The sequence below is a fragment of the Lutjanus erythropterus genome, chromosome 4, assembly GCF_056507025.1.
Source record: "Lutjanus erythropterus isolate fLutEry1 chromosome 4, fLutEry1.hap2, whole genome shotgun sequence".
NCBI lineage: Eukaryota > Metazoa > Chordata > Actinopteri > Lutjaniformes > Lutjanidae > Lutjanus > Lutjanus erythropterus.
The window spans coordinates 47,546,191-47,568,804 of NC_139320.1; the positions used below are offsets into that span (position 1 = coordinate 47,546,191).

General features: G+C 39.6%; 1 protein-coding gene across 1 annotated transcript; it reads right to left on the reverse strand.

The window, feature by feature from the left end:
- Nucleotides 1–1,717: 1,717 nt before the first annotated feature.
- Nucleotides 1,718–21,236, reverse strand: LOC146329235 (solute carrier family 13 member 2-like). The gene is made up of 12 exons (XM_084716646.1): nt 21,084–21,236; nt 13,029–13,157; nt 12,788–12,924; nt 11,138–11,370; nt 9,975–10,167; nt 7,572–7,694; nt 7,265–7,474; nt 6,158–6,252; nt 4,818–4,933; nt 4,575–4,736; nt 3,144–3,281; nt 1,718–2,821 (listed from the first exon to the last, which is right to left on the reverse strand). The coding sequence occupies exons 1-12, from the start codon at nt 21,183–21,185 to the stop codon at nt 2,693–2,695; spliced, it is 1,767 nt and encodes a 588-aa protein (XP_084572772.1). The 5' UTR covers nt 21,186–21,236; the 3' UTR covers nt 1,718–2,692.
- Between the last annotated feature and the right edge of the window lie 1,378 nt (nt 21,237–22,614).

The following is a 22,614-nucleotide window of genomic DNA, read 5'->3' on the forward strand; positions in this document are numbered from 1 at the left end:
TGTACAAAACCATTTTTTAAAAAAAGAAACATTTCTTTGTCCTCAATTAAAAATAATATTGTGTGTGTGTGTGTGTGTGTGTGTGTGTGTGTGTGTGTGTGTGTGTGTGTGTGCAGACTTGGGGGCGTTCCTTAGAAACAAGTGTGGGAGGGCTTCAAGGAAAAAAGGTTGGGACCCACTGACTTAAAGCTTATAATGCACATTATAATGCATTATAACAGTGAGAATAATGCATTGAAAAATGATGTTATATCACAACTGTGATAATTATAATAGACTATGATCCTCGCAAAAAAAGCTTGTGACCAGCAATTCATTACAGTGTTAGAAGCAAATGATAGTGCATCATAGGTATGTTTATGATGCATTAGAGACATAGAATGAAAAATCAGCCGGCGCAGATTTCAAAATGAAAATACATGTGACAACATGTGCTGATGGTTAATTGGGGAGAGAAGGTGAAACTAGTGGTTGGTAACAAGTTTCGATTCTTGTTTTTTAGTTGTGCCATTGCACACAGAGTCCTGCAGCAGCATGACAGCCTGTGACCTTAAAAACAGAGTCTGAAAACCACCACAAACCACGAAACTAACTGTGATGGAGGAGGAGAGGGGTGTAGAAATGGAGGCTAGAGTGGCAGCAGCCCGCTCTAAACAATGCTCTGTGGTGTCATGGTTTTTGTTTTTTTAATAAAGACTGCAACAATTAATCAATTATTAATGATTTATTGAAATTAATCTGCAACTATTTTGATAATCGGCTTGAGAATTTTTTAAAAAGTAAAAAGTCAAAGTTGTCAGATTCCAGCTTCTCCATGACAGTAAACTGAATATCTTTGGGTTCTGGACAAAACAAGACATCTGAGGACGTCATCATGGGCTTTTAGAAACACCGATTGACATTTTTCCCCCATTTTTTAACTGACAAAATTCTGAGTCGGCTGCAGCCTTACAAATTAATTTGAATAACTTCAGTATTTTCAAAACTGCATGCAGTACAGTGTGTATAATTTGCTAACAAACTGAAAAAGCAAGAATGATTATAGATCTTTTTCACAGCAGCCATATTAATACAAAATAGTAGGGTAAACATAAGTCTTACTAACGATACTATGGAGCTAATTAAATCCATATCCCTTCAGTTTAGTGTAGCAAAGTCTTTCCAGTGAGCCAACAAGCACAACAGCAGCATCCTGACAATGTTTGACCTGAGCGGAGCCTCGATTAGCATCACTGGTAACGCCTGACTTTAGAGTCTCTCCACTCTCAGAACCATGCAACCATCCAACATGTTGACTTCATGTATCTGCCCAAAACAGCAATAAGACGATAAGATGACACATTAGTATGAAGACTGAAAAAACAAACGATTGGTGTTTTTTTTTTTTAAGTTGTTTAAACTTAAGTTTATTACATTAGGACAGTGTAACACTGTTTATAACAGGTGCAATAAGAACTCACAGTATCAAAGTTTTGCCACAGTATACTAAAAACACTAGTTTTTAAATATCATGTCTTATAACTGAAAAAATGTATTTTTTATAGAAATTATATTGCTGATTCTGACTAAAAGCATTAAAGGGATGGTTCAGATTTTTTTAAAGTGGAGCTGTATGAGGTATTTCTCAATAGTCAGTGTATTACCTACAGTAGATGGCAGTTGACACGCCTCTAATTTGGAGAGGCAGAGTACCAGCATGTAAGCCAAACAATGTACTGCTGTGGTCAGGGTATTTTAGCCACCTAAAAAAGGCACATCCAAAAAATTCATTATCAGTTTAAGTGTACACTATATTTATAATATTTTCACTGCTTTACCTTGGCACCAGGCAGCCTTTTCTGACAGGAAATCCCAGTTGTATTAGCCAAATATTGCTCTCTCTGGCTAAACTAGACTCCATTGGCAAAATTACTAATTTTCGGTGCATTGGAACTAACCTTTAAAAACACCAAAGTCACACAATGTCAGAAACGATCTAACCAATCATGGCAACAGTAGACATGTAACTTCAGTGTTCTGCAGGGTAAAATTACTGATTCACTGATTGTAGTCTGCTTGAGCGAGAGAGAGAGAGAGAGAGAGAGAGAGAGATGTTTGGCTTATATAACGATGGTTTCTGGTTGGTAAAGGCTGTCTGATGGCATGGTGAAGCAGTGAAGATATTCTAAATATGGTGCACACTTAAACCGATATTGATTTTTTTCAAGTTTAAGCTTTTTTAAGTGACTAAAATATGTTTTGTTTCTGTCCCTGTCCACAGCAGTGGATTGCTTAGATTCCTGTCTGCTTCACCAACCTGCCAACCACCATCTACTGCAGGTAACACACTGAATATTGATTAGTAACTCGTATAACCTCACTTCAGATAATCCAAACTGTCCATTGAAATTCTGATCTGCTGTTGACTGACCACGAGATGATCTAAATGAATTGAACTCCGGTGTTCCTGGTCAGTGTGTCCAGCTGATTTCTGAAGACATCACAATGTGAGACAGGATATAAGACAAACAGACCAGTGTCAGCACTAAAGGACAGGCATCGGTGCGCATCAGGCCGTACTGGTTGGAACATTCAGGGGAGCTTTAAATAAATATACTAAGTCACCTGACAGCCCAGTCCTACAGCAATGACAATCTGATAAACAAGGAGATATTCTTCATCTCCCCCAGTTTCTCTCCATTTCAGTTCATATTTAAGGAGTGCTGGTGGCATTAGCCCAACTGGGAAAGGTGTTTAGCTGGAACATGGCCACTCCCCATGTGTTGATGGCAATGTTGATGGTTATGACGCCAAGAAAGTTCAGAATGAATCCGGCTTTGGCCTGGAACAAGCAGAAAAATAATCCAAGATAAACATAATTACATTTGGACCTCCATGTTTTGTCAGAGTGGATCTTATACCAATCTAATAATATTAATTCTAATTTGTTGACATACTGAGGCATGTACACATTGCATTTGCTGCCTGAGCTCAGTCATATTCTCTTATTATTGTTATTCAGGATATTGTGTGTGTGTGTAGATAGATAATAATGATCAGACACAGGGATTAATATAAGCCGCTTATCTAAAAACTGGATATGAGCCTTTATCCAAAAATCTGTGTGCATGTGATAGGGTCTCTATCTTTTCTGAAAGTTTTACCATGTCCATGACTTTAAGGTTGCCGTAGGAGAAGGCGATGGCGTTCGGCGGAGTGGCTACAGGCAGCATGAAAGCCAGCGAGGCAGAGATGGTGCAGGGGAGCATGACATACAGCGGGTGTATCTTGATGGCAGTGGCCTGGATTTAAAAAAAAATAAATAAATAAAAAGATATTCACACACACACATGCTGAACAGGCAGGTCTAAATCTGTCAGGGCCCCATCATGGGGGCTGCTGTTGATTGCAATGCAGCTGGCTGATGTCAGAGACAGAGACAGAGTTGTCATAAGTGGTCCATTATTGGATAGTTCACCCAAAAATGAAATTTCACTCAATATCTTCTCACCCCTGTGCTGATGTGAGGATGGGTGAAGATCTCCAGTTCATGAAACGCTCCCAAAGCTTTGGTGGAAAACAGCGTTGCAAAAAGACGCCATTTACACCATGTTTTTAGCCTAAATGTCAACTGTAGCCTCTCAGACCTGATCCGTGTGCACATGCCTGAAGCAGGTACACAGGCTCTCGCCCAAGTGGCGCGGCTGCAGCAAAGAAATGATGTTCCTCTTCTATGTCGAAGTCCTCAGACATTTTACTTCTTTGCTGAAAGTTTGCGAAGTCAGCTGTGCGCGTGACAAGTCACTATTTCTGAGCAGATCTCTCTCTGTTGTCTGAGTCGCTTCCAGGTAGCATGTAAACACAGATGTGAAGGTATGGCGGGATCTCATATATCCTGTGTAGCACTACGTGGATGAGAGCCTGTGTACCCACTTCAAGCGTGTGAACGAGGATCAGGTCTGAGAGGCTACAGTTGACATTTAGGCTAAAAACATGGTGTAAATGGCGTCTTTTTGGGTCACCATTCACTTCAATAGTACTGGATTTGGCTGCAGTTCTGTTTTCCGCTGAAGCTCCAGGAGTGTTTTGTGAACTGGAGATCTTCATCCATCCTCACATCAGCACAGGGCTGAGTGGATATTGAGTGAATTTTCATTTTTGGGCGAACTATCGCTTTAAGTGTAAGATATAATTATATTTTAACTGCTTTATCTTGCCCTCAGACAGCCTTTTCTGATGGGAAATATCACATTCTCTCCAAAGCCACCAGACTCCATTGACAAAATCAGTAATTTAACCTCACAGAACATAAGAGCTGTTGGTCTATCTCTGCCTCAGTTGGTTAGTTTGTCTGTGTTATTGTGTGAAGAAACAGTTTCACATTTTGGGAAATAGGGTTATTTGCTTTCTTGCAGACTGAAATAAGAACTGACTGTAAAACTCTTACAAGTGTGTTAAGGTATGTGCAATCATCTCAGCTTAGCATAAAGCCTGGCGAGCCTGCCAACACCTCTAAAACTCACTAAATAACATGTTGTATCTCCTTGATTGTTTTTTTTTTTAATTATATCTATATATATGAAGTTCTGTCTCACCATAGAGGCCAGTATTGGCAAGAAGAGAGTGGTGGTGGCAGTGTTGCTGGAACATTCGGTGAACATGGCCACCAGCAGACACAGCAGGATGGAGATGGCGAATGGGGGGATGCTCTGCAGCGGTATGAGACTTTCTCCCAGCCACAGAGAGAGCCCCGATTTCTTTATGCAGGGTGAGAAAACACACATCAACATCCAAATATTTATAGAAAAGACTTTGAGCTCGATGATCGGCAGCATTACCTCACTTCCGTGAGCCAGTGCAAAACCTCCTCCCAGAAGCAAAAGGATGTTCCAAGGCATCTTTTCATGGACGATGTCCCAGCTAAGCAGAGGTGAGGGGGCTTCAGCAGGGGCCCCTATTGGACAAAGGAGATGAAGAAAGCAAAATCCCAACCTTTAGAGCTGATTATTTTCAGCTATTGATTAGGACAGTCATAAATACTGATATCTAACCTAACTGTAGAAAAACATAGCAGCTTTTATTGTCTACAGATAAGATTTTGTGAGTAGAAACACACTCCATAAAGATGAAAAGAAATGTGATGAACTGATTAGCTATCAAACCGTAACTTGATTCATTCTTTTAAACTATTTTTTCCTTTTCCCAAGGTGAGAAATGGACCTCAAAGTTTCCGTCTAACCTTTAAAACAAAAAGAGCGTTAATCATTGTGTCACTCCTCTGTGTACAAAATACTGTTTTCCACTTTTCCAGGAGTCGCAAAGACCTCGTGGCTTATAGGCAGGAGCAGGACACGCTTAACTTAAGTTACAGAGGGAGAAAAAAAATATTCATTGATGCAAAAGTGATTTGTCTAAAGAACAGCACAGCGTGAACGGTTGTGCAGGCTTGACCTTGGTGCTATCAGGCTACAACTCAGGAAGCATTGGGGATAACGTTGAGTAGAAAGCACTGAATCAGCGGGATGAGTTGTCAAGGGCAGTAAAAGTTATTGACTGTATCTTTGTCTGTAATTGTACGCAGATAGAGAGGACAGAAGTGATCATAAAACCTCACGACTATCATCATGTAACAGACCTGCCGTAACTTGCCGAATAAAGACCTCCCACTGTGTTGTTTTGCACAGATGGAGCAAAAAAGAGATCAAGTTCTTGTGTTATTTCTCTAAAAACATGTTGACTTTTGCTTTTTGCACGCAATTTTATGATTTGTTGCTTAATCTCAAACTGTGATCCTCAAAAGCTGCGCAGCCATTTTGTTTATATATCTTTAATTATTCTTGCATGACTAATTATTATATACATTTATTTAATTTTTCAGCATTATTATTTATGTACACTGCTATACCTATTTTACTACATATTTCTTGTTTTTCTACTTTTTGTTTTACATATGGATGTTATATTTTGTGGTGTTTTGCACATATTCGTATTTCTATTTTTTATAATTTATCTATGCTTGTATGTATACATTTCTTTTCTTGAATGGGAGCAACTGTAATGTAGCCCAGTTTCCCCACAGGGATTAATAAAATATTTCTGATTCTGATTTTATAATAAAACATCTACTAATGCAACTGTTGAACACACAAAATGATCAGAAACACACCAGCTGACATACCGTCATCGGACTTCCCCCAGCATCTTGGCAAGTTGGACAGGATGCAGAAGAAGAGTGCCGACATTAATATGGCCACAGTGCCATCTGTGACGTACCTGATGGGAAAAAGATATTGAAAATATCTTTATTTCTGATGCAGCACCTGTATTAAAGGGATAGTTCCAATTATTAGAAGTAGAGTGAGGTACTTATCTATAGTCAGTGTAGATGGAGGCTGGCAGAAGCACAGAGGAGCAGTAAGATGGAAGCTAAGTGAAGTAGACGGCGTCACCAACAAAATATATTTTTGACATTTAAAAATGGTCCATCTAAGAAAAATTAATATCATTTTAAGTGTGTGCTATATTAATAATTTTACCACTTTAGCAATAGACAATCACCGTTGTATAAGCAAAATATTGCTCTTTCTTGCTCAACCAAATTCCATTCACGAAAACAGTAATTTTACCTCACAGAATACGGGAGTTGCTCATCTACTGCTGCCTCAATCAGTTTGTTTGTTTCCGTTTTTGTGACTATGATGTATTAAAAGGCTAGATTAGATTCCCCTAAATCACACAATAACACAAATGAACTAACTAGTTGAGGCAACAGAAGACCAGCAACTCCTGTGTTTTACAAAATAAAATTACTGATTTTGCCAATGGAATTTGGTTGCTTTGGAGAGAGTTATATTTGTCGCATATAGCAGCGATTTCCTGTCAGAAGAGACTGTCTGACAGCAAGGTAAAGCAGTGAAAATATTCTAAACATAGCATAAACTTCAACTTAGATGGTTCTTTTTAAGTGGTCAAAATGAAATACATTTTGTTGCTGACCCTCGCAACAGCAGTACATTGCGTAGCTTCTGTGCTGGTGCATTGACTATTGATAAGTTCCTCATACAATCACACTTAAAATAATCCAAACTATCCCTTTAACTTCTTGGAAAAACCCTACGCTGGACAGCGCATTACAGGGCCAGGTTATCAATTTAAACAGTTATAGACTGGCCAACACTCAGCACCATGGAGACCAAACTTTAGTGTTTGATACGCACTCAATAACAAACCCTTCTTTGTTTTCTCTTTTTAGACCGGGCCATTCCCTTCACTTTTTTGTACTCACGGTTTGTCTTTGTTGAAGAGCACAGTGGCCCAGCCGGGTATGAACCCAGGCTCCCTGGTGAACCACAGAAGAACCAGCAACGTGAAGATAACCAGCACACAGGCCTCAGCGAAGCTCATCCTGCCCAACTTTTTGTACTCGTCTTTGATTACCTGGTATGCCTCCCTGTCGCCATCTCCCTTTGTGCCACATCCGAAGGACTTTCTCAAGCTGGAATAACACAATGTGAAAGACAATATCACTGTTTTTATGATGTGGATGCTTTGGTAGTTAACAATAGAATATCAGAACAGAGAATTAAACATACTTGAAACCCAAAAACATAAACTGCAGCCACAACCAAGACAGAGCCAGCATTAGCACCATATTGGGGAACGAGAAACCAAACCAGCTGGCAAAGTTGATTATGCCACCATTATCCGGAAAGAGTCTGTGGATGATGAGAAAAGAAACATTAGAATCCAAGCACATGGCTAGAAACTCGTGTGATTTGATTAGCAAATCTACAAGTGCCAGCAAGATTTATTTTGTTTTTGTTATTATTCTTGTTTTGGTCGTCCTCCTGTGTTGCTCAATCTGCTTGGCAAGGCTTTAAAATGAAGGGCACTCAGCAGTTTGAACGTGCCAACACTGATCTGCACATCATTACTGATGAAACTAGAGACTTGTTTAATCCTGTTAATCTGGACTTTCTCTGCAAGGCGTGTATACTGTTACCAAACACCTACAATGCAATTTTATTCAAACTATTTGGAATGCTGCCCAAAGCAATACCCTCCTGTTGTTAAAGGTACTATCTGAGGCAGTTTACATGTATTAATCACTTTTTATTACCATTGTGTGAACAGGTTATGACATGTGTGTAAGAGGTACAGGTGTGAATGGGTGGAGTATGGCATAAATGGAATATATTATACATAAGCAGGGGCATTTCTAGAGCGGTGGCATGGGGGGGCACTGGCACAAATCTGATTAGCCACCCCAACCCTGACCCCACCCCCAACCCCAACCAAAACAATACATGAAATAGTATTTACAGAAAATGAGTGAATAAATATAAAATCATTTTTAAAAATCCATATTATATATATTTTCCATGATGGAATACTGAGGATAGAGGTAGAATAGAGATATAATTTATTTTTGAGATCTTAAAGTGAAGTAGCTTTACATTATCTTTGAGTGTTGTCTCTCTATGTGTTGTGTTGTGATTGGCTAGACTCTTTATCTTTTAATTTAATAAAAAATGATAAAAAATAATTTAATGTTAGTAATTAGAGTAGAAATTTATCCAACATGTCTCCATGCTCATATGTGCATATGCATGTACATGCGTGCATGCACACATACTTCATGCCACCCCTGCATAAGTCAGTGCCCAACTTGTGCCACCCCAGTCAAAAAAGTTTTGAAAGCCCCCGTTCATAAGTATATTTTCATAATCACGTGAAAATTAGAATCATTTTGTTACCTTAGAATGAACTTTTTATATCTACAGAGGCACAGGTCCTCTTCTATGCGAGCTTTTTTAGCGTGAGTTGAGTGGCTGTAGAACAGTAGATAAACACTTGTATTCTTCCTATATATTCTTCGCGCTAAAAATTATTCAAATGCTTTTATTATGAAGCAGCAAAACCATGAAATGTTGAGTTTTTATGACTCCCAGACTTTTAAAAATGTGCTTGTTTGAGGGGGACGAGGGTGATTGGTGGCAGTGAAGGAGACGTCCCGCTCAGAGGCGGGTCTGACTGTCTTTGGCCCAGATCCCAGGCGCCAGTCAGCAAAGTGTGGTGCGTCAAAAGTTTTAATGGAAATGCAAATCGAGGCAGCGTGTTTTGACTTGATGCGATCCATAATGCGTATGGAAAATCCCATCGGTTGCAATCATCAAGCTAACTGCTAAACCGCTCTACAGCTTACACACTGGTCCTATAAAAAAAAATTAGACCTTTCCCAACTATCATAAACTATTATCAGTTGCCTACAACAGCCTGTGGACTGATTTCTTTGTTAGGAGCTCAGGGGTTTTTTTTTTCCAGCACCAACAGCGTGCAACACTAGCTAGCATTAGCTTAGAAATACAGTCTGCTAATGTAAACAAACCACTGGCATCTACCACAATACAAAATTCACTTTTCTTAATTCATTTGTCAACATGATGTCAATCAATCACCTTCAATCTAGTGTGTGTTATGTCACTGTTTGGGCCGATGCCCAGGATGCTCGCTCATGCCTGTGGAGTACAAAGGTTGTGTCTAGATGGGAACCATGGATTTCCAAAACTCTTTTAAGATTTGTACATATTGTTTCTTCACTGTGCAAGTTGTGAAAACTAACATTTTATAATGTGACAACACTGTGGTGAAGCTCTGCTTAGGTTTAGATACAGAGAAAAACTTGGTTAGGTCTAGGGGAATAGAGGTCCCAGTCTAGACACTACAAAGTGCAAGCATGCATGCCTGCAACAGGACGTGGACTACAGTCCACCAGAGACATTTTTTTCAATGATTTTTCTGAAAAGTATAGTACCTTTAAAATAGACTTTTAGTGGAAAGAAGTCAATTTGGCCCACCAGACTGAGCGTGAAGAGGATTATATAACTGGCTGGTGTGGTTTCCACAGAATGAATTCTCCTCAGGTGAATCTGCAGCTTGGAATCTTGCCTTGTGTGTGATGTGTGTCATGTGTGTTGATTTGCATATTTGCGTACTCATCAATCTGGCCTTTCAAGATAACATTAGGTGTGGTTCCAGTGAGAGTTGCCGTTCCACCGATGCTGGCAGCGTAACAAACACTCAGGCTCATGCCTTTCGTCAGCTTGGCATATTTCAGCTCCCTCTTCAGTCTGCGCTGCTCGGCGTCCAGACTCCTGTCACAAACCTCCAGAGGGACAGAGCTGACACCTTCAACATTGGAATAAAAAATAGTTAAAATATCAAAATTACATGTTTTTCCTCTTACCTGTAGTGCTATTTGTCTATCTAGAAAGTTTTGATGTGATTTTCAGTGTTCTGGAGATATTACTTGTAGAGATGTCTGACGGCACTCGGCTTGTGGGGCTCAAAGCATAAAAAAAATAATACATTTAACAAACTCAACCACAATATCTCTTTCCAGAAACCATGACCCAGGTACTCAAGATAATCCACAGACCTTGTTGTGAGCAATTTCATGTAGGAACTACTTTTTTCGTGGTAGAAAGAAAGTAGTTCCTATGTGAAACTGCACACCTCATGATTTCTAGAAAGAGAGATTGCTGTTGAGTTTTTCAAATACACACACACACACACACACACACATATATATATATATATATATATATATATATATATATATATATATATATATGTCTTCCATGTATTATCAGTTTCTGTAATATTTTAACTCTATGAAAGTTGGTATTAGATTTTAAGACTTCTTTGAAAGTGTAGTTCATCACATATCTTCATCAAAGCAGCAGATCATTTTTGCTGAAATCTTGGGTGACTTAACCACACTGCTTGTCAATTATGTGACTGATTAAAATTGTATTTACAGCTTTTATTTGTCATCACATTTCACATTTCATGTGATCAAGATTTGTTATTTAACCCTTAGACAAACCACAGCAAGAACACATTTGGCCTGGACTGTGGCACTTTTGTTCCTCTACTTCTGGGTTCTGTTTGACCCTTTATTATTATTTTCTACGCCAGACTGTTAGTTTAAAGACAAAGCTTAAAAAAACAGATAAACTACCTGAAATGTTTTCCTTCATTTGTTTGCCATCACCTGGTTTATCTGCATCTGCAAAACACCAACAAGTAAACAACAAAACAGTAAAACAACAGCAATAAACAACAGTAACAACAACCAAAAAGTTGTTACACACACCCATGTTGATGCTGCTGTCGTCGCTCTCTTTGGCGTCACCCATCTCGAAGGCCTGGTTTTCCTCACCACCCTTTGCGGCGGCCAGGCCATGATCCCTCTCATCAGCTCTGGCCTCTGTGTCGCACAGCTGCTGCAGCACGGCGTTGGCGATGGGCAGCATCATGGCCGTGGAGGCCGTGTTACTGATCCACATGGACAGGAAGGCTGTGGTGCTCATGAAGCCGATCATCAGGCTAGAGAGGACGCAGGATGAACAGTTAGATGGAAGGTTGATGAAGCGTTAATATGTTGACATGGCAGGCCTCCAACTGGGAAGGCAGAACCATTTTACAATAAGACTATTCCTATAAATTTAGATTTATAAATGGCTTATAATTAGGTTATAAATTAAATTAGGTTGTAAACACTTTATGAATCATGAGTAAACAATTATAAACAAGTTTTCACGCACTGATGTAGCCTCAATATTTGGCAAGATCCAGTTTCGGCTACAACTAATTAATCATATTTAAGAGTTACTAACATTTTTAACTGGCCTGTAGCCTAACCCTAACCAACCCAACACTATTTTTTAAAGGTACAGTTCAGCCTATAGTGCTCATAACCCTGTTACTCGAGATAACACACACTGTTGTTGTGAGCAGTTTCATGTGGGAACTACTTTCTGTCTTGTATAAAAGAAAGTAGTTCCGACTGATTCTACTGCAGGAATTTTCAAATATATATTTTTTTGGCACTTGGAGCACCACAAGCTGAGTGCCATTTTATCCCGTTATACTGGAGGGAAGGCAGACATCTCTATGGTCGATATCTGCAAAACTCTGCAACTCAGACCAAAAAATCTAGATGGATAAACAGCGCTACAGGCCAGGGGAAAAAATATGTTTTTTCTTTATTTATTTTTGGGTGAACTGTCCCTTTAATGACTAATTACTTACTTTACTCTACATTCTGTACTTTCCACTCCTTACATTTTAAAAATAGGCTCATTACTTTAGTTTCAATGCAAGACAAAAGAACATAAAAAAGGCAGAACAAAATGAAAACAACATGAAAGATGAAAAAACAAGAAAACAGAGTAAATGACGTAACAAGACACATATGGTTTAAAAGGTGTAACGACATAAAATGACGTAAGGATATTTAACAAGATGAAAATTAAATAAAAGATGTAAGAAGACAAAAATTATTTAACAGGACAAAAAGGAAGTGATGATAAATAAAAGGAGAAAAAATGTAAGTGACATAAGATAAAAAACAATACAATAACAACACATAACAAGACAAACATGATTTAACAAGACAGAAACAACATTAAAGCCATAATAAGAGAATAATATACAAGATGTAACAAGACTAAAATGATGTGACAAGATGAAAACAACATAAAAGGCGTAACAAGACAAAATGACATCACTTTGAGTACATCTCAGAGCCTGTACTTTTTCACTTTTACCTGAGTAAAGAAATTGAATCAGTACTACTACTTCCTCGTTTTACTCAAGTATCTGTACTTCTACTTGAGTACATAATGTGTGGACTTTGGCCACCTCTGATGAGATCTGTGAGGGCTGAGGGGTTTCTACATACTTAATATTGTAGCTGAATTTATATTTAGTTATATGAATGTGTGAGGATGAAGTGTCTTACAGAGATGGCTTCACCCCAACAATAAGCAGAACTTGAAGGGCGATCCTCCTGTGCAGGTTCCAGTGCTCGACAGCGATGGCCACCAGCAGCCCACCAATAAACAGCATGTTGGAGTCTTTCAGGTACTGGATACACACCTGGACCAGTAAGAAAATCCAAATAAGTCCATGTAGAAAAGTTACACTTCCTTGTCAAACTAATTCCCATAAAATGTGCGCATACAGAATAAATTGGGAAATACCTCGCCGGATTCCATGATGCCCATCATGGGGTAGAGAATGACGGGCAGCAGGGCGGTCACAGCCAGAGGGATACACTCTGTGCACCAGTACAGCGCCATGAGGATTATTACAAAGCCACATTTTGCCTCCTGTAATGACAGACAAGAACTGTGTTGCTTAACATGTATGACACCTGGCTTCAGGAGTAGCAAAATACATGGAATGGATTCGTATAATTACAATACGTGTGAAACTATGTAAACTAGTATTCATTAGTTTTCTTTCATTTATTTGTTTTTTACCCTGCCCCTCAAAAGAAAACTGACAAGGCAGATTTTACAAAATGTTCACTCCTTTCCTTTAAAACTTTCCTCAACAACCTCTCGAATTCTTCTTAGTCTGGTTTGGTGTGGCTGTGTTGTGTGGATGGACACAGCAGACATTCAGAGCTGTAGGGTTTAAACACGTTGTCCGATGCCAAAAACAGGGAGTCATCGGGAAATGGAAAAAAACGGTGTGAGGATTTTTATCAGTCGGGAGAAAAGCAGGAGAGTTGCGATAAACCGGAATCTCTCAGGAAAATCATGAGGGTCCTCCAGTCCACGGACATACCTGCCCCTGACAGCGGATGACCCAAGAGGCCTAGCTGTTGTCTTAGACTGCCTCAATGATATAAGATGCAGTCCACCAAATTACATTAATCCCACTGGAAATAGCTTTGGTCCCCTGTCCACAAATGTCACTTCCTCTTCCAGAAATCTAGGAGTAATATACGACTCAGACCTCAGCTTCCAAACATGCATCAAAAAAAGTTGTCCAGTCCTGTTTTCTCCATCTGCGCGCCGTTTCTAGAATCAAAGCGATCCTCCCACACTCTGACCTGGAAACACTCGTCTACACATTCATATTCTCTTGACTTTTCTCTCCTCTCTGGCATTAATAAAAAAAAATCCCGCCTCCGACTGCTTCAAAACGCAGCTGCTAGGCTTCTCTAGGGTTCATCACCCCAATCCTGGCTTCCCTCCACTGAACTCCCTGTGCGTTTTAGAATTGATTTTAAGATTTTACTGATCTGTTTTAAAGCCCGTCTGGGTCTGGCCCCTAGCTACATAGCCGATATATTAACCCCTTATGAGCTGGTGCGATCCTAGTACTAGTACTTAGATCCTCGGGCGGGGCTCTCCTGACTGTTCCCAAGTCGAGGTTTAACTCTAAAGGTAACCGCGCTTTCTCCATCAGGGCCCCGCGACTTTGGAACAACCTGCACGAGAAGATAAATCACTTTTAAATCACTACTTAAAAAACATTTTTATAGACTTTTATGTGATGTCGTCGTCTTTTTTATCGTTTCTTTTATATTTTTTTATTAATGTCTCTGTAATCTCCTCCCTCTATTTTCATTTATTCTTATTGATATGTTTTTCTTGTTTTGCTGTTCTTATCTCTTTTACTGTTTTGTCTTATTTTACTGCGTCTTTTGCTTTGCCAAGTTTTTTCTTGCTCCTATTTGCCCCTATTGCGTTGGCCTTCTGTTGTGTTTGCCTCTGGGGTATCCTGCTCTTTTGCTCTGTCTGTCAAAACACTTTGTAAATTTAGTTTTTAAATGTGCTGTATAAATATTATATTATAGTGGGAAAAATGCTGGAAAATTTGCCGTTATTTTGACTTTTGACAGTTTTTTGAAAGTTTGAAAGTTTTGCAACTGCTAAAGTGTAGTGAAACTGTAGGTGGTGATGAGGATGGTAGGTGGGTAAAAACCTCAGCCCAGGACCCCTAACAAGCCTAACACAAGTTACAATACTTTGGTTAGTTACATTACTGTAACACTATGAGTGATGGCTTCTTAAGAAAGAGAGGAACCCCTGTCAACACCTGTAAGGGAGCGACAACACACCAGAAACATCTTTTTCTTGGCTCAGCTGCTACAGTTCAGTTATCCTTGTTTATGATTCTCTGCCAACTGCAGTAATTCATTTGAGTAAATGTTTCTGTAACTAGAGAAGACTACAGTCGTGAAATTAACGCATGTGTGCTCACTGCTGGAATGTTGCAGTTGAAACATCTGCACCCAGTTATTAAAACTTACATAACACATTTCTTGGGAAATAAGAAAAGGTGAACTCCTGCCTTTGTCTGTGTGGCATTGTGGAATTCATAAGATGTTTTGAAATACTTCCAGTCTAATTATGACTAATCTTGTATAATGAGCCACTAATTGCTTGTAATTCGGGGCAAACACTGAACTATATGCCGATAGAAGTCAAAGGATAAAGAAAAGCCGTCATGTTTTATGATGCCTATCCGTATTTAATTTACTTTTGCTTTGTGTTGCATATTTATGTTCATAAACTCTGTCAGCCTTTCATGGTACGCATTATATTTGAGTGTGCCACCTTAAAGCAACACCATAATGACAAGGAATGAAAAAAGAGAGTTATTGTTTAAAATTCTTTATATAAATTATTGTAATACTCATGGAAAATGTTCAATTGCATCACCAGGTTAAAATCTATGCCATTTGAAATAGAAAAGGATTCGAAATGAAATATTTTCATTACTTTGTTTGTCTGGATGTTACTCTCAGATAACATCGTACCATTGAGGAACAGCCTGTAGGAATCAATGTTTTAAAGAGTGCAAGATTATTTCAGCAAACTTTACATTAACAATACATCAAATTAAACTATCAGAACCCTCCACAAAACAAGACAGTGAGTCAGATTTTTTTCTTTGACTTCATGATCAAATTAACTACTTTGAACAATTAAATATTAGACTTTACTCATCTGTTAATGTGAATCCATTTGTTTTTCCAGATTGTATGATGACAAATTGAAAAAGACATTTTCAGCCCATTTTTTTGTGGTGAGAGACGATGGAAGTGAACCATGTGAGGAAGGCTGCAAAAAAGACACTCAACACAACCTAACAAATTAATTCTCTGTAATTAGTTTCTTTAGGGACCTGCCTCTTTTTTAAAGTTGTGCACCATAATTGAGGATGTACTGTCTGAGTGTAGGGACAAAGGGACGAAATCTGCACGTTATGTAGAGGCAACACAGAACCATAGAGGGTTAAGTTGGGTGCTATACAAAGGAAATGTATTAGTATTTGTTATTGTTTTCTATTCTCTATATATTTCTATATTTTGGGTGGAACGGTGGTACAGTGGTTAACACTGTCACCTCACAGCAAGAAGGTCCTGAGTTTGAGTCCCCCAGCTGGCTGGGGGTCCGGGGACAGGGTCTTTCTGTGTGGAGTTTGCATGTTCTCCTCATGTCTGTGTGGGTTCTCTTCAAGTACTCCAGCTTCATGACAACACATGCAGTATAATAGGTTAACTGATAACTCTAAATTGCCCGTAGGTGTGAATATGAGCGTGTCTGTCTCTATGTGTCAGCCCTGCGATGGACTGGCGACTTGTCCAGGGTGAACCCCGCCTCTCACCCAATGTCAGCTGGGACAGACTCCAGCCGTCAAGGCATCAAGGATAAGCGGTTGTGGATGGATGGATTTCTATATTCACATATACAGTATAACACTGTACAAAAAGTGAACAAAGAACCATCAAATGCTCATCTCCGTTAAAGCTGACATGAATTGTGATGAGCTGAAAGGGAACACAGATTGTGGTCTTTGATTTAATGGGACTGATTGAGCCCCGAACATGATCCCACTTTTCATTTTATTATATCATGATTACATGGTACAAAGGGTCAGTGACAGAGGCCTCTCCTGGACATGGTGCGGGCAGCTAAGAAGACAATGTAAAGCGGTAAAATGAATGTACTTCCGGACTGATGTCTTTGATCCTTTTTGATTATCAGAGGTTACGTCTCTCATTTTGCTGTAATGGGTTCACAAACTTTGGCTGCAGTACCACTGGAACTCTAGCTCTCTTTCTCAAATATACTCTGTGGATTTAAGAAATTAATTTTGAAAAAAAACAAAAAAAAAACAAGCACAGGACAGGGCAGAAAAGATTTGATTTGATTCAAAAAATACAAAAAAGTCTAATCATTTTCTAAGTAAATAAAGTAAAATTGATTTAAAGTCACTGATTAATGAGATTCCTAATGATCCTCTGCTCTTCTCCCTCCTGACTCTTCAGTCAGTCCACAGTCATGGACATTAGAATTGGCTCTTTCATTTCATTTCATTTGTTATGCAGGAAAAGATTAAAAGTAACATTACAGATGATAAAATCAGTTACAATTAAACGGGCTACATTCAGTTAAAGCTGGTCTACAACAGGTTCCCGTTCTGCAGCACATAAAAGACAAAATCACATCACAAAACAGAGACAGTCAAAACAGAGACAAAGACAAGAAGACAAACAGCAACATGGACATCAAGGACAGCAAGGAGACGACTTAAGTTATGTGGGCAGATATTATGGTTATATCGGCGGTTGCAAGTGTGTCCTTTCATCGGATAGTGTTTGAAATGGAATCTCTGTCCAGGGTTTGGTGTACGTCTGAAAAAATGATCTCTGACCATCGCTGTTTTTATAAACTGGTGCTGGGATAAAAAGGTGAAGGGAGGCTGATCTGTGACTGTGCTGTGTCTCGGGATTAAAGCGTTGGAGACGTGTTACTGTTTTAGATCTGATAATAAAATTTAATGGCTTGATTATTTAATTATACAGTTCTGAAAAGCCAGGGCATTACAATGTGAATGTGCAGTGAAGCGATGAGTCAAAGGGGGAAATCTGCCGTGAGCTCTATTGTATAGTCTTGTAATTGGTTCTGTAATTTTCTTTGTGGTGAACGAGTGGGAGTAGGATACTGCTGAAAGAATTAATGTATGTAGATATCAGTCAGGCGGTACGAGTGAGATATTGAGCTGGTTTCATAAAGATAGATTTTGTTTACAGCTTAGATGTAACAGACAGTCAGACTTTTAGCTGCTGACTATCTTAAGTGGGACTATGGCACAATGAATTCTGGGTAAACTAAGACCTTTTTCAAAATAAAAAATGGCAAACTGAGTGACTGCATCTAACCACTCAGCTCTGTTCACCCCAACAGAAAATATGTGTCTTTTGGTGTAATTCAACAGTTACATTGATATTTTACTTTGAAAGTTTAGCTAAATTTATAACAATGCAAAAATCTGATATTGAAAAAAAATTGCAGCAACAGTAAACAGTTTTAATCCCACCGCTGAGAGGAGCATCAAAGATACGTTTTCCTGTTTTTTTTTGCCGTTGGATGCAACCAATCAGTTGGTGGCACCGATTGTTACCATGGTAACATCAGTCTTAATTCTCATCATATCCCCATTCAAATAACACCTCTCTCCAGTATCATCCTCTACCACAAAGACAATCTCTCTGACCTCCTTCCCTTGTGTATCAATATAATCATTTCTTACGACACAGTTTTATTACATCTGTGGTCAGGGCTCTTTAAACTTTGCACTGCTTACTCCTGGTAATCACATTGTTGTTGTAACAGTAGTAGGAGCAGCCAAATGCATGTCTTATGTAATTTTTTAGTATGTGGTCTTTAGAGTTGTAAAGCGCTCTCCTTAATCAGTCATTGGTAACCTTATCGATCAACTAATCAATTAATTCTTCTTTCAAAAACTGAAAGATCAAAGCTTTATTTCTACAGCAAAATACTGAACATTTTCTGACAGCATCACATAGACTATGAAACATATGAAGACACCTAAGTCTTCATATTAAAAACTTACCATTGAATTGCAGGTAACATGTGGAGCGTGCTCATAAAAATAACCTGCTATATTACAGATCTTTATTTGATAGCAGATCGATCAATTCTAAATGACTGATTAATCATCACCGTCATTAACTAATACTTATCATCCCTTGTGATCGTACTTCAACACAAATTTTCACCAGTCAAGTTACTGATGAAAAGGCTCATTCAGTTTTGTTATTGTAACTTTAAAGCAGTGTGGGGTTTTCTCCATATCTGATGGTCCTCAAGCAGAGGAGAGAATCTCTGAAGAACTGAACCTTTGCAATTAAAATAAAAGGTAGAACAGGCGGGATTGTTTGTGGACGCACCAAATGAGAGAGAATGAAGTGAAAAACCGGTGTTAGTGAAAATAAAGCACTGAATCACAGAAATAAAATGTTATTTTGATTGTTCAACGGCGGCTATGTTCAAAAAGCACAATCCACACAATCCTGATTTTGTGTGAACACAGCATAAGCATCAGTCTGCTCTGCTCGCGCGCGCCTGTGCGTGTGTGTGTGTGTGTGTGTGTATGTGTATGTGTGTGTGTGTGTAACACTCATGCAGCTCTCACACGCAGTCAGGAGAGGAAAGAGACGGAGGATGCAGTGTAACTGTTGGTCAACAGGCTGAAGCCCAGGAACATCTGAACATGGCAAAATATGAGAAAATAAGAAAATGCAGACAGAGCCAGAGACTCAGAGAGAAAAATCCTGCAATGTGCCTTTAATATAAGTTCAAGAGTTGAAGGAAAAAGATGGCTTGTTCCCTCCGGGTCGGAGAAGAGTCCCTGCCCCAAGTGGAGGAGTTTAAGTATCTTGGGGTTTTGTTTACGAGTGAGGGGAGGATGGAACGCGAGATCGACAGACGGATTGGTGCGGCGGCAGCAGTAATGCGGTCGTTGCGCCGGTCTGTCGTGGGGAAGAAGGAGCTGAGCCGAAAGGCGAAGCTCTCGATTTTCCGGTCAATCTACGTTCCTACCCTCACCTATGGTCATGAACTCTGGGTCATGACCGAAAGAACAAGATCTCGGATACAAGCGGCTGAAATGAGTTTCCTCCGCAGGGTGGCGGGGCGCTCCCTTAGAGATAGGGTGAGGAGCTCTGTCACCCGGGAGGAGCTCGGAGTAGAGCCGCTGCTCCTCCACGTCGAGAGGAGTCAGCTGAGGTGGCTTGGACATCTATATCGGATGCCTCCTGGGCGCCTGCCTAGGGAGGTGTTCCGGGCATGCCCCACTGGGAGGAGGCCCCGGGGAAGACCCAGGACACGCTGGAGTGACTACGTCGCTCGGCTGGCCTGGGAACGCCTTGGGGTCCCTCCGGAACACCTGGAAGAAGTGTCCAGGGAGAGGGAAGTCTGGGTGTCCCTGCTCAGACTGCTGCCCCCGCGACCCGGCCCCGGATAAGCGGAAGATAATGGATAATGGAATGGAGTTGAAGGTTGAGCAAAGCTTCTTCACTCAGTCCTCCTTACCTGTGGTTTTCCTAGTTTGAACCTTGTTGTTTGTTTGATACAGTACTGAGAGACTTTGCTGGTCATGTTGGCAGTGGAACTTGTGTTTGTGGTGTTTTGTTGCATCTGTGGTATTCATAACAATTTTTGATATCAGAACAAAAGCCAACAGTCAAAGATCAGATATGATGAAACACCTGAGAAGCCCTACCTGCAGGTCTGTTCTTTGATGTCTGACCTGTGAGTGTATATTTTGGTAAAAGGAGGTCTATCAGACAAACCCCTTAACATTTAATGTGAACTGATCGTGACCTCCGGACGCCATGTGCAAGACCTTGTCAAGAAATGTTTCAGCTCTCATTTCTTTACCTGCTGAGATGAGCTTGTGTGTGAAGGAACAAATCAAAAAAAATATAAATGACTAAATAAATAAATTAATGTCATTAATTGCACCACAAATCGTGTACAAGTTAAAAAATTATAGCACATGAAATGACATTTCCATTTTAATTTGCTTCTAAATTTATTTACCTTTTAACGTAGTCCCCTACTGATTTTCCACGACTGCTTTTTGTCCATTTAATTTATTAATTTATTCATTTTTAAGTTATTTATTTATTTGTTTACTCCAATTCCAGCAAGGCTCAGAATTAGTGGAATAAGATGATGTCTAGATGAAGACTTAAGTTAGCATTGATGAAGACCTGTGCAAAAAAGAAGGCTTCTCAAATAACAAGGCAACACAACACCATAAGTGTATACTTGAAGAGATATACATTAAGACATATTCAGCAACATTTAAAGTATCATTGATGGCATATTGTATAGCTTTGGACTCATATACATCTTGCAGTCCCTCTTCATAAGGCGTCAAGTCTAAAATAGGTCTGCAGACACACATGTTTATTTTCTTACCGGGGTCGGGATGATCAGTGGCAGCGGCAGGAGTAAAAGAGGCGTCAGGACGATCACAATGTAATTCCTGCACTTCCACAGCCATGTAAGAAATCCAGCCATGATTCACAAGGTGTTATGGGCATCAAAGGGGAAAAAGTTATTAGTGACACCTCTGTGCTGTCTAAGAGACGGTAACAGACAAACTCACAGTATATATAGTGGTATATGTCACCCTGAAAAACAGATTAAAAATTAACTTCACAGAGTAGGGGCCTGCATGCACAGGGGGAGTTTCCATGTGTTTAGAAGGGGATAGATAAGTTAAGCGACCACAAGCAACTATCTACAGAAAAACTAATCTTTTAGATCTATGATTGTGAGGCGTGACGGCTGTTTCGTCTGTGTAAGGTGTAAAAGATAAAAAGTCACAGTGGTTATTAGTAGGGCGAACACATTCACACCATTTCAACCCTTCTGTACAGACACTTGATGCAGCAGTGGGAAGACTGTGGCCTAATCACTGGTTATCAAAGTGTGACAAAGATGTCTGCATGTCTCAAGATGTTTAACCCCAGAAGCAGCAAAGGGCAATCTGAAAAAATAACAAAGATAAAGGGCCTTGTGAAAAGGTCATGTGGGTGTAACTTATGAAAAACAATGAGGCGATTCCTACGAACAAACGCAAGTAGCTGAAATGTAGACGAACCGGCTCGTCTTCCTATTGTGTGTCTGTGTGTTTGAAAGAAAATGTGACAAGGTTTTGAAGGAGACAGCTATGATTGATGTTTTATTTCTTGAGGCAAACCTGACTTTGTATTTAATTACCCAGACAGTTAATGGATGCGGAAAAATACGTTCAAAGTCAAATGATCCTCCTTGATACTCAAAGAAAAAAAGAAAAAAAGCATGAGAAAAACGGGTCATGGTCTGGAAGGTCCCCCCGATCAGCAGGATAAATCTGGGTGGGGAAAGTTAAAGTTAGCATGCGACTCATTCTCACCACTGAGGTTCTCAGCCTCAGAGAAGTCAGCAGCGTTTCTGGATGTTGCTGGCGTTGTGGAGTCTTAACCTGCATTTGTAGATGCAGCGACGGTTTTCCAAAGTGTTCCTGAGCCCATAATCATTTGGGTTTTTAATACAGCTTTTGATGCAGGTATTCAATGTTAGTTTTCAGCCTTGTATCGTTAATGATACTGTGAACTGTAGATGTTGAAATCCCTAAAGTCCTTGCAGTTCGTGCTGAGAAATGTTCTTAAAACTGTGAACCTTGCCCTACCTGTGAATGACTGAGCCTCTTGAGAATGACCCTTTAATTCCCTACTATGATACTAACACCTGTTACCAATTCACTTTTGCGTTTCCCGTTCTTTTCATGCCCCTTGTGGGCATCAGAAACAGAATGACTACAGGTTTTCAAAAAACATTTAATATCTTGTCTTTCTACTATATTCAGTCTAATACAAGTTGAAAAGTACTTGCATGTCATTGCATTATGTTGCAATTTATTTAGTATTTACACAAATTGGGTTTTAATATTAGTTTTAAAATA